The 14590-nt window shown below is 38.8% G+C and overlaps 1 protein-coding gene across 2 annotated transcripts in view; it reads right to left on the reverse strand.

Annotated features, from left to right (window-relative positions):
- Positions 1-393: 393 nt before the first annotated feature.
- The window catches only part of CPNE4 (copine 4), a 223454-nt gene continuing 209257 nt past the window's right edge, over positions 394-14590 (reverse strand). For both annotated transcript variants that reach the window (XM_088165064.1, XM_014878363.2), the window contains 4 exons: positions 14104-14155; positions 9738-9871; positions 7434-7670; positions 394-982 (listed from right to left, as the gene is read on the reverse strand). In XM_088165064.1, coding sequence (XP_088021190.1) covers positions 851-982; positions 7434-7670; positions 9738-9871; positions 14104-14155 — 555 coding nt within the window. In that variant the 3' untranslated portion in view covers positions 394-850. The remainder of the gene's footprint in view (positions 983-7433; positions 7671-9737; positions 9872-14103; positions 14156-14590) is intronic.

Here is a 14590-nt window from a genome sequence, read left to right on the forward strand (position 1 = left end):
ACAAATGAAACAAAATAAGAATTCCCAAACAGAAGAGATCATAAATTTAGATAGCCAAAATACATCCTGTTTGAAAGCCAGCCAGACTGTTTGGGTTAACTAGGCATGTTTTAAGACATGCAGTGCAGTCCTGATGGATCATGCTCTCCAAGCCAGATCTCTTTACAGCTATGGTCTGAACACTTTGTCAGGCTGGATTTGTCAGGCTTTTGAAAATCTACTACTCAGGCCACAGACAGAGTGAGCTTGTTTGGTGTCCATGTTATAAAGTGCTAACATTAGAAATGTCCATGGTTCAGGTCAGGTATCTCTTGAAACAGTTTATTACCTTTCCCTTGGAATATGGAAGTTGAAAGCAGGCAGCCTTGCGGCAGAGAGAGAAATAAAGACAACTGCAAAACTGTGTTGTTTTTATTTTAAACATGCAAAATACAGTTCATGCATCTGCCATTTTGAAAAATCTCTCAGTTCATAGCAGATTAAACCAGACATTTTGGCTATCAACTTTCAATAAATATTTCAAAATGCTTTACAGTGTAAATATAAGAAATTTAGCAAAATTTCAACAAACCTGTATAAAAACCAGATACAGATAACTTTTTATTTCAAGGCAACATGCTGTAATGTAAAGAGTTCACTTTTTTTTCTGGATTTTTTTTCTCATAAAAAGTTTTCAACAATACAACCGCTTAACAGATTTAAGCCTTTAGGCTGCACATGCAAAAAAAAAAAAGGTTATTTTAGTTAAAAATCACCAAAACGTGCTATTTTTTTTGTTTCATTTTTTAAATACAGTAGTTGTAGACAGTAGCATTTTTCTTTTTAATTTTGTAAAAGAGTGCAGGCAGGTTCATGGAGCTAGTGTCCTGGAAGACTCGTACTCTGACATACATTTTGGTTTTATCCCTTTGCCATTGTAATAGTCCACCACTTGGTTTGGAACTTCAGCCAAAACACTTTTTGCTAGAGCAGCTGGGGATGCCTGCAGGAAATGGTAGAAAACAAAAGCATTAACCTGGCTCTCTGCTAGAACTGCCATGGGTTTTAGAGGCATTGGTGCCATGAGATCAAGTACAGTAAAGAAATGGAAGGCAAAAAAGACTTAGTGAATCACACTATTGCTGGAAACTCATTTTATGAGTCAGTTTAGGTATGAAGCTATAGCTGCCTAAAAGTACACTAAAGTCAAAAGCTCTCTGTGTGACTTCGGGTCCATTTGGACTATTTTAAGTTCAGGGTAACTGAACTTCCCTGCACTCTGGGAGAGTCCCATATCACAATAAAAGCTGCAAAGACTTCATTCATCAGTGTTCAGCAAGGAACCCTGCAGAGCTCCAAGCTGAACATTAATGGACAGCACTATGAAAGGGAGGCCTTCATCACCATTCTGCTCTTCGGAATCTGGCACGGTGTTTTAACGCCTGGGAAAGTTTTTAATTCAATAAAAAATACTTTGTGTTTATTGGAATTAAACCATGGTTACAATAAACCTTCAATCCTAGGCTTGGTGGAGGCTTTAAAGCTCTTCCTGCAACGTAAAAATGGCAAGTGTCAACCAGACTAAGAACTGATGACCCTGAAAGTTAGAGATGGATATAGAGACGGCCACTGGCTTTCACTCAGTCAGGGAGGAGGGCTCCCCCTCAGTGCAGTCAGAAACCCTACCCTCCATCAACAACACAGAATTGCTGCATCACACCCCAACAAGGCTTCATTTTAAGCAGAGGGGCCTGTGGATCTTTTGTGGGCAACCATTACCTGCGTGTGCTGCATGGCTATTCCTCATCCCCCGAATTCAGCAGTGACAAAACTGGACTCTTCCCATGCACCCTTTGGCCCTGTGCTTTAGATTTGCTTGTTTCTAAGTGTTTGGGTAGCACTGGTTCCAAGTCCTCCAGAACGAGCCTGCTTGGCCACATTCCCTTTGAGCTCACCACAAAAATGCAGTAAAGATGCAAATGCTTAAATTTCATTTTGAGAAGTTTAAATTGATGTATTTATCTCCATAGAGTGCAGACTGCAGCTCAAACAGTGCATAGGAACTCAACCAGTGGCTGGATCACACTTCTGCACACCAAGTACTTTTTCCCAAATCAAGGAGCACTTTCCTCTTCATTATCTGTTGTGCTATCAGCCAGGTTTCAAACCTACCATGTCACCAAACAGTTGTATTGACTGTTTTTTGACCTACTCTGTTTTGTGGGGTGGCATTCTTATCCTTACAGAGTCTTAAAATTTGGTTTACATAGAATGTAAATAGTAAACTATTTGTATGCAGGCTAATCCAAGGGTGAAGAAAACCCCAGGCTATTAGAAATTCTAGTGTCAAATAAAAAGATAATGCTAGCAAAACCAGGAACAGTTTTTTTATTTTTTTCCTGTATTTGTGTATTTTTATTCATGTATGGGATTAGTAACAAATGAAATTAACTGCTATTTCCCTACTGTGACATTTATACCAAAATATTTGTGCAGCCAAAAAAGCCTGGAACATTTCTGCATGAACAAACTGGCAAAGCATGAAGCATACTTTATATGAAGCAAGTGTTCTAAGGTGTAACACAGTAACAGAACCCATTCATTTTAATCCTGAAAAGTGAAATGCATGGTTTTCCAGAGTTGCCCTATTCTTGCCTAAACCTGTTTTATAGACTTGTGGAATGATTTGGGTTGGAAGGGACCTTAAAGTTCATCTAGTTCCAACTAAAATAATCAGAAAATAGCCCTTGGAATCACACAAATGGATGATTTCTACAATGCTATTGAAAATTACTGTTTTTTAAAATCTTTTTCCCAGTGTGTCAAAGCTGTACATAGCTTAGCCTGCGTCTGTGCTATTTTACCAAAAATGCAACCCTACACAGAGGTAAAAACAGGGTGTGGGGGAAGAACTGAGCCAGCGCTGCACACACACGCCATAGCAATCAGGCAACCTCACTCTGCTCTGTCTTTAAAAATGCTGGGCAAGAATCAGCTTCTCTGGATCTGTGTAGTTCACATGTTCTGAACTTTGGGCCAACAGCACTCACTGCTGTGCATCTTCCTCCCCCCTCCACCTCTCTGTTCTGATGCCACATCCGTTCCTCCTGAACAAAGGGTCAGCCCTTCCGAACAGGCTCTGTCAGGGCTCAGGTGCACAGCTGAATCACTGCCATTTCAGGAGTTCTCAACTGAAAAGCCTTTCACTGAGGTTTAAGTGAAAACATTTCCTGTGCTCACATGCAGTATGTGCCCCATAAAGTGTGCTCTGGGGTAGCTGGCTTGATTCCGTGCTTCAGTCTGAGCTTAGGCAACTGTTACTTTACTGAGTTTCATCATGCCAGTGATGTGTCTTTGTCCTGGGGCTCTTTCTAGCAGAGAACATCCCAAAACCAGGCTTGGGATTGGTTTCCTCCCTGGTGATTTGGACCATCTGTACCTTACATACTTTTTGTGGTGGTAAAGCACTCTCATTTCCGGATCAGATGGTGCAAAGCAGCATTTTTATAAGTGAGAATTATACTCAGTAACTTCTAAGCTAAAACACAGACTCAGTTCATCAGTGTTGTGTAAGGTTTACCTTTGCTGGATCTTTAACACAGATGGAACATTAAATTAATGTTTTACTGTAACATTTTCTCCACTGCTTGAAGAGCATCCTAGCAATAAGCACCTCAAGATGAATAGTTCTCATTTGATGGCTGATACACAACAATCAGATCAGTCAGCAGCAGGAAAATAATCCTCTGTGATTCCATAATTGGTGTGTATTACAAATGACTGTTGGTTCAGTTCTATAGCTTCACAATGCTTAACCTTTAACTACAATGCATAGTGCAAAGCATTTCTCCTTGCAATAGTTGAGAGCTGTGCTTTCCACACTCCTTTGTGATGTATGTTATGAAGTCACAGCTGTTAACCTTTGTGATTAAATACAATGCAGAATGGAATACAATCTACTCGTGGCATCAGATTTATGCCCAGTAAATATATCATGCATCCCAAAGGCAGAAAATTTCATTTTTTAGAATATGACTCTGAATGGATTGAGGCAGATGATTTTCTTCAACTATGTTTCAGTGACAGAGCATCACTGTTCTACAGTTTCAGGTGAAGGACATCACATTGCTGGGGTGGTGATGATTACAGAAAGAGAAGTCACTTGGATTCAAGGAAAATATGTTTCCTTTGTTATGTATCCCTTTAGCGAAAGGCATATATCACCCACTATACAATGGGACCTTTTTTTAAGTGTTAATGGTTACCTTGATTTTATCAAGCCTCTACAATTACAGGATTTGCCAAGAGTCACTACAGTTGCTATTATTATTTTGATGGCTTCAAAGATACTCCTTAAAGAGAGAGAAAAAGCTTAGATGTTTTACTGAAGTACTTCTGCTGCACTGTATTGTCTAGGAGATGAAACCCCTGTAAAAGAACCTGCTGTCTACACTGAGTCTTAAGCCAGTAAGACATTGATGTGGGTATAAGATTTTAGGTATGTGAATAACTAATTGAAACGTTTTCAATGCCTGTATGAGTGATGTGCAGGCTCAGAACCTTCTCTGAAGTCAAACTTTTAAAATAAAAGGGATTTGCTCTATGGGTTATACAACTTCCTTCTCCCCCTCCTTCCATTTTCTCAAAGGGGGAAGGTTTTGCACAGATTATTTTTGATCTCTTTAGATAGATATGAGATCTTGAGTTCCAAGCTGACCTGAGAATAGAAGTAATAAAAAAAATATTGCTTGGTTTGACTCCAAGGAAATTTTCGTTTACTCTTCCAGCAAACCAAAAAATAAATGCTCATACATAACATTTTCTTGTCTCCTTCTGTCATTAATAGATAGAATACAGACTTAGGAATAAATAAATACTTGATTTATCAGAAAAACCTATAAACTTTACATAATTTGATTTTTAATCTTTCTAAAAAGAGACTTCAACTTTTTTCTACTTAATAAATTAACACAAGGTACATTGACAAAAGGATTGGGATTTTTACCTAAATATATATTTTGCTTAAAGCTGTCAAAAGTAATATGCTGATGTATGTAAATTCTTGTGCTTGGTCAGAACTGATCTGACAAAAATCTCCCAAATGTGTTAAATCTGCATTTCCTCTGTGGGGAAAAATAATTTTGAATCAAAACTCATTTCTCCCATGAAAAATTATTTCACTGGCTGATGTATGGTCTTTTGTTTGTGCTACGTAAGCAAGGAAGCTGAGAATGTCACTTTGTTGAGAGAGAGAGATTATTTGGGATATGACAATAAAGAAATTCAACCAGAAGTGCTATTTTTATGAGCACTCATCCATTACACTGATGTTTGTTGAAAAGCTGAAAGATCACAATAAACAGATTAATTATCAGGTTGCATAAGATTTATTAACTTTTCTGATAAGCATAGAGATAGATTTGTTTTTGGTCTATGTTATCTTTACTACTGGAAGAGAGAGAAAAATATCACTATTTAATAAGAAGAATACATAAAGAATGCTTTCCTCTCCCAGCACAGGGGAAGTTAATCTAAATCAGCTAAAAAGAATATATGCTTGTCATTTGACCAGTGCTGGCAATAACAATGCCACAGATTCAGTCACAAGTTAACACCAGGGGCACAATATATTTAGAGCCCAGAACAGCAACTGTCAGCATTAATCTATTAAATCCAGGATGATTTTAGCTTTATTATGAAATACAAAGTGAAACCAAAAATAACAAATGTAGCTGGCTTTGCCAGTTCCTTGCAGAAACATGTTTTCACCTAATTAAAAGTAGCTCTCCCACTAGCCCATAAATAACTCAGCTCTGGACACTTTTCCAATGACTACAGAGGGGCTCTATGCACTTGTGATTATGTGCTGAAGGAATCACAAGCTATGAGGTGGTTGTGCTCATACTTTGTTTCAGCAGGTAGGTGGCTGTATGCCCCTGTCAGCACAGAAATGTGTGTGTCTGCAACTCAGCAGTCAATCTGCAGCTATTTGGCATGGTGTCACCAAACTAATAGCTTAAGGTGAGTTTTCCCTCCTGTGTGCATCCATGGCTTACATAAAGCTAGAAGGAAAAGAGGAACAAGTCTGTTTCTCTTGCTCTTCAGTAGAATTTGTGAAAGTAAGAAGTGTGTCTAGATCTAAGGCAAATATTGCAAAATTACATTTTGAAATGAGAAAAAACCACCAGCCCTTGCAAAGAGAAAAATGAAGGTATTTTGGAAGTAACAAACAGAAAAAAAAGCTCTTGCGGTGACAAAGATCCCAGAAAAACTAAAAAAGAAGCTAAATTAAAAAAGAAATGTAAGCAATGCAAACCCATATGCAGATCAAAACCAGCCCAGAGCTGAGAACTTGGCTGTGACATATCCAAATCTAAGGTTCTGTAGCTTATGGGAGCAGATTGAAAAGAGCAATCTCATGAGGAGAATGAGTCAGTTGCACTATGAGGCAAAGAAATTCTGAAATCAATACTGAGGATATCCTTCCTAGACAGAGCAAAAAACCAGCCTGGAGAATCAAGTAAATGTAACAGAAGTGAGAGGAAAGAAGGGAGAGAAAGATGGAAAAAGGGAAGGAAAGGGATGGAATATCAGCATTGCAGAGGAACATAATGCATGCCTCCATATGGAAGAAAAGGGCTCTGAAAAACCCCTCTGTGTGTGGGAAAGCCTCTTCTGCTGGTGAATGCTGTGCCTACCCTGCTGCTGAAAAGTCCCTGGAACAGATGGTACAATGTAGGGCAGGTGACTGAGAAGAAAAGTTAATGACCAAAGCTTTACTCTAGATTTGGCAATTTAATGCTGGTTCTGTTCCTTCGTTTCCTACAGTGTCTTCTGGACCACACTGGCCTCAGTCAGGAACAGCTGGCTGAGGGCAGAGAGAAGCTCTCAGCAATGCCATTTTCTTGCCTGTATTCATGTACAGAATTTGGGAAAGGGTTTGGAGGCAACCAGGATGCTGTGGGTGGATAATCCCGCATTTGAGAACTCAGGCACAAAACTTCAATAAAGAAACAGCCTCCTGGGGAACACTTACTTCCACTTCCTCACTTATTTTGTGACAAATTCAAAGCCATTTCATCTGCCTGTGGAAATGAAGGAACAGAAAGCAGAATACAGTAGTCCTAATAGAACAGATGCAAAAGAGAATGGAAAACAGACATCATGAAAAATTAGGCAGGGAAAGTAACCAAATTAAATCAAGGAAAAGTGGAAGCAAGGACTGGCACCACAAAAAGCACATGGATTCTGCCTTATGTCTTCCTTTCCCACCCTCACCACCTTACTAACGGAGCACCTTGCATTCTGATTCCTTTTTTTTTACACTATTTCTGACACAATAATGCCATAGACTTACTCAACACTTCATGCATATGCAAGGTTAAGCCCAGCCTCATGAATCATTCACTATACCCATTCACCCTTTTGTGGCAAGGATGGAAAAATCAGCTTACATGTTTGAAGTTCCTAAATGGCACAAACTGGACAATGTCTCGAAGCACGGGCTCGCCTTTGGGAGACCTCAGGATGCCATCATCACCATCCAGCATCTGCATGTCACTGAAGTCAGCGTTGCCCACCCCGACGATGATGACGGACATGGGGAGGTGAGAGGCGTGGACGATGGCCTCTCTGGTGTCAGCCATGTCTGTGATCACCCCATCCGTCAGGATCAGCAGGATGAAATATTGCTGAAGTTGTTGGGCAAGAAATGAAAAATTATATCTTTAGTTAACATTCCAAAGCTGCTTAACCTTGGAAGTTAGAGAGTATAAAAGTGTTTCTGGTAACTCACTTATGGACCTTTTTGAAGAGAAAAAGCCTTTATATTGACTATACAGAATTCTCCATTCCAAGCTCCTCAGCTACTTATTTCTCCTCTGCAGAGTAATGGGGTCCCTGAGGAGAGCAAGGCAGGAATATATCCATCTCCATACTCTTCCTACAGAGCCCTGAAGAGAGGCTTTCTCATTCTCCAGAGGAGAGCAAGCAATTTGGTGGGCTTGTCATTTCTTTCCCAACACCTCAAAGCCCACTGAACTATGATCATGAGCTATGACATTTCTTCACTTGGTAATGGTGAAGAGTGGCCTTTACTTGGATCCCTTACGAATTTTTAGGCAGTTGTAGTAATTTAAAAAATGTGCATTAATAGGAAAAATGAACAAATCATAGGATTTGGTCACTCTTAATGAGCAATACCAACACATTAAACATCAATAATAATTATGTATATAAAGAAGTATAAACTCAAAATGTTCCAATCATCTTGTCCTGCCATGAATAAAACAAAACATGCACGGAGAAAACTTCATCTTGAACATTCTTGAGCAATATAAATTGTTTTTCAGAGAGAAAGGGGGAAGCTTAGGTATAGAATGTAGGAACTTATTCAGTAGGGAATATTAAATCAGAAACAGCTTTGGGAATAGAGTGAGCCACCTCAGGATGAGGTGGGTGTGGAAATTCAAACATAGCAATTCCATATTTTAGGACTGAGACCCTAAATACTATCAAGGTTCTGGAAACAGCAGTGGAATCATAGAGTCTTAGAATGGTTTGGATTGGAAGGGACCTTAAAGATCATCTAGGCTAAACAGATGATGAGGCAGGGACGCCTTTCAGTAGACCAGGCTGCTCAGAGCTCCATCCAACCTGTCCTTGAACACTTCCAGGAATGGGGTAACCCCAGCTTCTCCAAGAAACCTGTTACAGTGCCTCACCACTCTCATAGTAACAAGTTTTTTTCTAATATCTAATCTAAAGTTGTCATCTTTCAGTTTGAAGCCATTACCCTTTGTTCTGTTACATGCTCTTGTAAATATCAATCACAAGCCCAGACTCATGAACAGAAATATTTGGTAACTGCTGCCCTAATAGGACTTTAAAAAGACCCAGCATATAAAGCTTAGAGAAAGTTCTAGGCCAGGTGATGAGGCACATGCCAATGCTCAGGGTCTATTCTGTTCAGTACTTAGGCACTTTTTGTGCTGCAGTATACAATGTCTCTCTTACATCCTTTACTCCCACAGCACTGCTCTTGTAAATGGTAAGATATGCTTGCTCATATATTCCATCCAATTCTCTTGTTCTCCCTTTCTCCCATTCGGTATTCAAGGCAAGATCAAAATAAACCTAATGCATCCCAAAGATGCAAATTTAAAACATGATCTATATGTAAGTCTTTTAGCCCAAGAAACATGTCCTGGGATTTTTATCAGGTGCAGGCTAACAGACTTGTCTTCCAGTTTCTAAAAGGCACAAATTACTTCATCAGGAATAACAAGCTGAAAACTATATCCTTACCATTTTCAAATGAATTGTTGGAAAAATCCCCTAGGTGAACAGAAAAATTTTATTACAGCCTCCACAGAAGACATGAAATTGGGTAGTGTGAGTAGGCAATCATTTGAACTCATCTCCTGGTATAACCAAGACTTTTAGGGCTTCAATGCTCAATTTTTGTAAGCTTAGTAGTGCCATTTCTATTTTCACAGTGAAGAGCTAGGTGTGCTACAATGGAACATGTCTAAAAGCAGGAAATAGATCAGTGGGGAGAGAGTTTAAAGCTGTGACAATCAAAGCTATGAATACTGGATATACTCTTCCAGCTGACACAGGTTTAAGCTGGCTTCTGAGAAGGCAGTTAATAAAAACTGTGAAGGCACAGTCTGCATTAAAAGGCTTTATTTTGATGGCCTACAAGAGATCCATAATAAGCCAAGAAAAAAAGGCAAACACAGCTTTTTTCCCCTTACCGAAGCCTCCTTGGTGTTGGTCTCCTCTGATGCAGATTTTGCCACTTTCTGGATGATGGGAGCAATGTTTGTTGGTCCATACAGCTGCAGCTTGGGAAGGCAGCTCTGATAAGCTTCCACAACACCTTGTATTCCTGGCATGAAAAACCAAAAAAAAAGAAAAATAAATGTGGAGCACAATACCAATATGAGGCTTGTTTAAAATGCAAATGAAAGGTGGGTTCTTAATGAACAAAATTAAAAATACTACATGATTAGCAAGGACTAGCAACTTCAGGTAATTTCCAGGAATCTGTCTCTAGATGCCTTGAATCTATTTTGTAGATTCATTCTACCACGCTTCTCCTTCCCACCAGCTTTTAATTCCTATTTTTCAGGTATGAGCTTGCAATGCCATAGCTTCCATTCCTCTTTGTTTAAGATGTGAGAGCTTCCTGATCAACAACTAAGATCCATGCTGAAAGGCTAGACACACATTAAGAAACACTACAACACTTCTTTCTCCTCTTCAGATAAATATTTTTGTTTATCATGGCAGTTACCAACAAATTTGTCCTTTGTACTTATGCCCTAAAGCTGTTAAGGAATTCAAAACATCTTTTCAAATACCTGACTCTCCTGTGCTAAGAAAATAATTTTTCAGGGTTAATTTGCATAATCACTCACAGGTTGAATTTGACTATGGCCAAAAGCTGTGAAATCTTGGAAGAAACAGCAGGATGCTTTGCAGCCTACAGAAAAATGAGCTTTAACTGAGAATTTTTGATGGAGAACAAGCTATTTTTGGCTTTTTCATTTCAGGATATATAGTCAGACCAGGGAGCAAAGACTTCTGCTGACACACTTGACAGATCACAGAATGGAAATTGGTATTTTCAATCACTGAGAAGAAGGATTTCTTGAAGTGATGCACATTAGCCTCCCCATTCAGAACTCCCAGCTTACCAGACCTAAAGGATTAGAGGTCTAATGTTGGAAAGAAAGCGATAGACTGAAAAGCTTTACAAAGGATGCTGCAGAATGAAATTACTTCAGTGAGATCCTAAGCCAGTTTCAGTTTGCATGGAGATTCATTCACTCATGAGATTTTTTACTCAACCATATTTACAGGATAGATGGATGCAGACTTATTACTGACAAATGGGAGTTGTAATTGTTTTACAATGACATGCTTTTTCCTATGAAAAAGTGGTGGAGAACACAGTTTTCTCTCTTTAGAGACAGCTACAGATATATTTTTCCATTGCAGTGCCAGCAGACAAAAGAACTTGTTCTAGTTGTATCTGTGATTGGCTGAAATGTAGTGTTACAAAATTTCCCTTGGTAATTCCAGTGAGTAAATTACACATTGCAAAACTGACCTTTTGTTAACTTCCCAATTTTAAACTTGTTAAGGATTTCATGACATATACTTAACGATGTTGCATGAAGGCCTCATAAATCTTCTCTATTATAAGATACACTGTACTTTTCTTCTTATGCAGTAAAATAATGTAAGATAAACCTTACTTCCTGCATTCCACAGAGATTTAGTGTTGTTCATGTCAGAAAGTTGCTCTCATCTTAGAAAGAGACATTTCTTATTTGCTTTCTCAGATTAATGTATTTTAGAAATATTTACTGTCCATCCAATCCCAACTCAACAGGATATGTGAGTGAATTACTTTGTAGCTTGCTGTTCTTGTACTCGTTTATCTTAGGCAGAATCAATGTGCATTTTTTTCACAATTAAATTTTTTACATTTTTATTTGGAATCCACTTTCAGCATCTCCAGTGAAATACAATGGGTTTAAGACAGATGTGTAGAAACATTAATTCAGACAAGAGGTTGTTGCCTACTTTCTTCCTCAGATTATAAACTAAGTATTAATTACAAGACTATAAAACTAATATACTATTAATATACTAAATATAAAATTATAAGTAATAAAATTTTCAAGAATGGAAATGGTAACAGGTGGGGATATCCATATTTTATGCATTCCAGTGCTCTTCATCTCAATGTACACTCCCTATATGTAGAGTGATGCTTCACACTACCTTGTGCCAGCAAAAGCTCTACTTCCACAGAGAAAAGAATTTCATTCCTCAAAGGCAAAATAGACACATACTTTTTATATTGCATCCAACCACTGTTTCTTTGTTTAAAACAAGATACTCTTAAGCAATTTCACTTTATTTTCTGGCAAGTATGCTAGATATTACAAGGTAAAATAGAGTAATCACTAAGCACTTTATCTCCTTCTCACTCTTGCATCCTTTCTCCACATGACTTGCTGATGTTACTGTTCCCTGTGACACCTAATACAGTGAGAGCATCTAGAAAACATCCCAGAACAAACGAGAACCCATGACAGGCAGATAAGCGAGCTGCAGCAGATGATTAAACAACACTTTTTTTTTGGTTTTTGCAACTCCTTGCTTTCATTCAGGTGGATATTATTTTAAAAGGTGTCATTTAAGACAAACAAGTGCTTTTAATATCTTGCAGATCCAGGTGCAAATGTTGCAAAATTTCTCCCCTGGCACTCTTTCGTGCTGCAATGATTATTTTATGTTTTCTTAGGCCTAGAACTCCTTTCAGGCAATGGGCTAACTTTTCAGATAACTGAGAATTATGCAAAGATACAAATAAAGGTTAAATTATTAAGTGACATAAACCAAGCCTCAGAGAGCAGCTCCTTCCTATTTTTTGTACCCCTTTCATTTCCATTGTTAGTTTTACATAGAGAGTGTGGTTTGGATAGTAAATCCCTTGCTTACAGAAGGTTTGTTTGTACAAACTCAGCTGCTGGCACCACCTGGATGTGGCAGCCTTTTCAATCAACAAAAAAATTATTATATAACAATGCCAGTGTGGTAAAAGAATTAGCCTTGAACTCAAAAGAAGCAGCAAGGAGGGGGTGGGGAGGAGGATAAAAGTAAGTGTTCTTTGCATGGATTGCTAGAGCTTTTCTCTGTAGTTTGCAGAGGGTCACAGATATCCTGCAGTTAGGTTGAGAAACAAAGCTCTATTTGAACACTACACACATAAATATGTTATCACCTAATGCTGACCACCGTTAAGTGTTTTAATGGCACATTATAAAATATGATGGTCCAGACAGAATTCTGAGGTCTCTTTTGCTTCCCCACCCCATCCCCACACTGAAGTCTCAATATCAAGCTGCCTTACAAGCTTACAGGCACTTCTAGATACATACATGTAACTTCTGCTTCTTTGGACTCCTTAAAAGCAATGTAAAAAGCTGTGTGAGCACATCAGGCAGCTGTAGGACTTATGCCCAATTGCATTTCAAGCATATAACCTGCAAAGGCTGGGGCAATCCAAGAATTCAAGTGCAACAACAAAGCAGGAATGCCCACTGAACTAAAACCAGGTCTTGCATTTAAGATGCGTGAACTCCGAATTATTTTAATGTCTCTTTCCCTTGAATTGCTTATCCTCTCTTCTTTTCCTCACTTCATTTCTTTGCATCTTAGTTCTCATTCTGAACATACTTGCTGCCCGTGCCCAAAATAAAGCCACTAATAAGCCTGAGAAGGGCTAAAAGGAGCAGCAAGAAAATTTGAACAGGAAGAGTATTTTGAAATATCCAGTTCAGTGTTTGAACGGAAGCAGAAGGATAAGGGAGAATAACAACCTGTGGATTTTAGACAGCAATGATCACCCGAGCAAGACTCTTAACTTCCTTTGTTTAGAGGTTATTTACCTGGTTGCTGTCTTTTACTAAATGTGTGAACTGTGGCAGGAGATTTTAGAAAGACAGCATCAGTCACTGCAGATCTCACAGCAACATCTGCTTCATAAATCTGGCCTCTGATTACCAAGGATTAATGACTGTTGGTAGAACATACCAATATCTTACACTGTAGCCTCCTGATGCATTTGCTCTCAGGAAAGTATATTTCTTTCTACCACAATAGTTATCAGCTGCTTCCCTGCCCTTTACTTGCAGCAGGCTGTAAGTCTGGTCAAAGAATTGGCTCTAAACTGAGGGAATTTTTGATCACAGAGGTTCACAGCCTGCTTTTTCATACCCCGCCCTTCTTATCCTGCCTGTCTTCTGCAGCACAACCTATGTATGAGCTATGAGGTAGCTGAAGATTTTAAATTAGTCTAATTCTGAGAAATAGTGATTCCAGGAATTCCAAGTGCTGAGTTTTCACCTGCTTTTCAGGAAATTAATGTATGGCATTTTCCAAGATTTCTAAAGTTAAGCTCAATGGTTTGGAGCCGGTCAGGTCCCCAAATTCTAGCCTTCTTTAATAAAACTACTTTGAATAATACTCAGGTGACACAATAAAGAATGCACATTTTGCACACAGTAAAGCCATGGCAGTCTGTCCTACTATGAGTATTACCTGCACATTCTGGGTTGTCTTCATTGAAATTGATTGCAAAGTCATGAGAGACCTGCAGATAAATGGAAAGAAAAGAAGATTGTTGTCAGAAAAATTATTCCAAGAAGACTTGTGGTTAAACACTCTTGACATTTTTGCTGTGGTAAACCTGAGACCTTTCAAGCTTTCAGCCATTAAGTGTGAAATACAGTCCCAGATGGAGGTCCCTGCAGAACCAAAGTAGAAAAACAGGAATCAAACTTGTCAATAACAACAACAAAACAAAACAAAAAAACAACCAACCAATCAACCAACCAACCAACCAAAAAAAAAAGACAGAATGAAAACCCACCCAAATACATAAAAGATCATATAAACATGGTGTCAGGATTGGGCTGTCAGTGGTGGGCACAGAAGAGATATCTATTGCTGAGGCAAATTAAATGCCAGCTCTGCCTAGCTCAGCATGTCAGGCTGCAGGAGAAGGAAAGCAGGTTGTGATACAGCA

The sequence above is a fragment of the Sturnus vulgaris genome, chromosome 1 (genome assembly GCF_052056855.1).
Source record: "Sturnus vulgaris isolate bStuVul1 chromosome 1, bStuVul1.hap1, whole genome shotgun sequence".
Classification (NCBI taxonomy): domain Eukaryota; kingdom Metazoa; phylum Chordata; class Aves; order Passeriformes; family Sturnidae; genus Sturnus; species Sturnus vulgaris.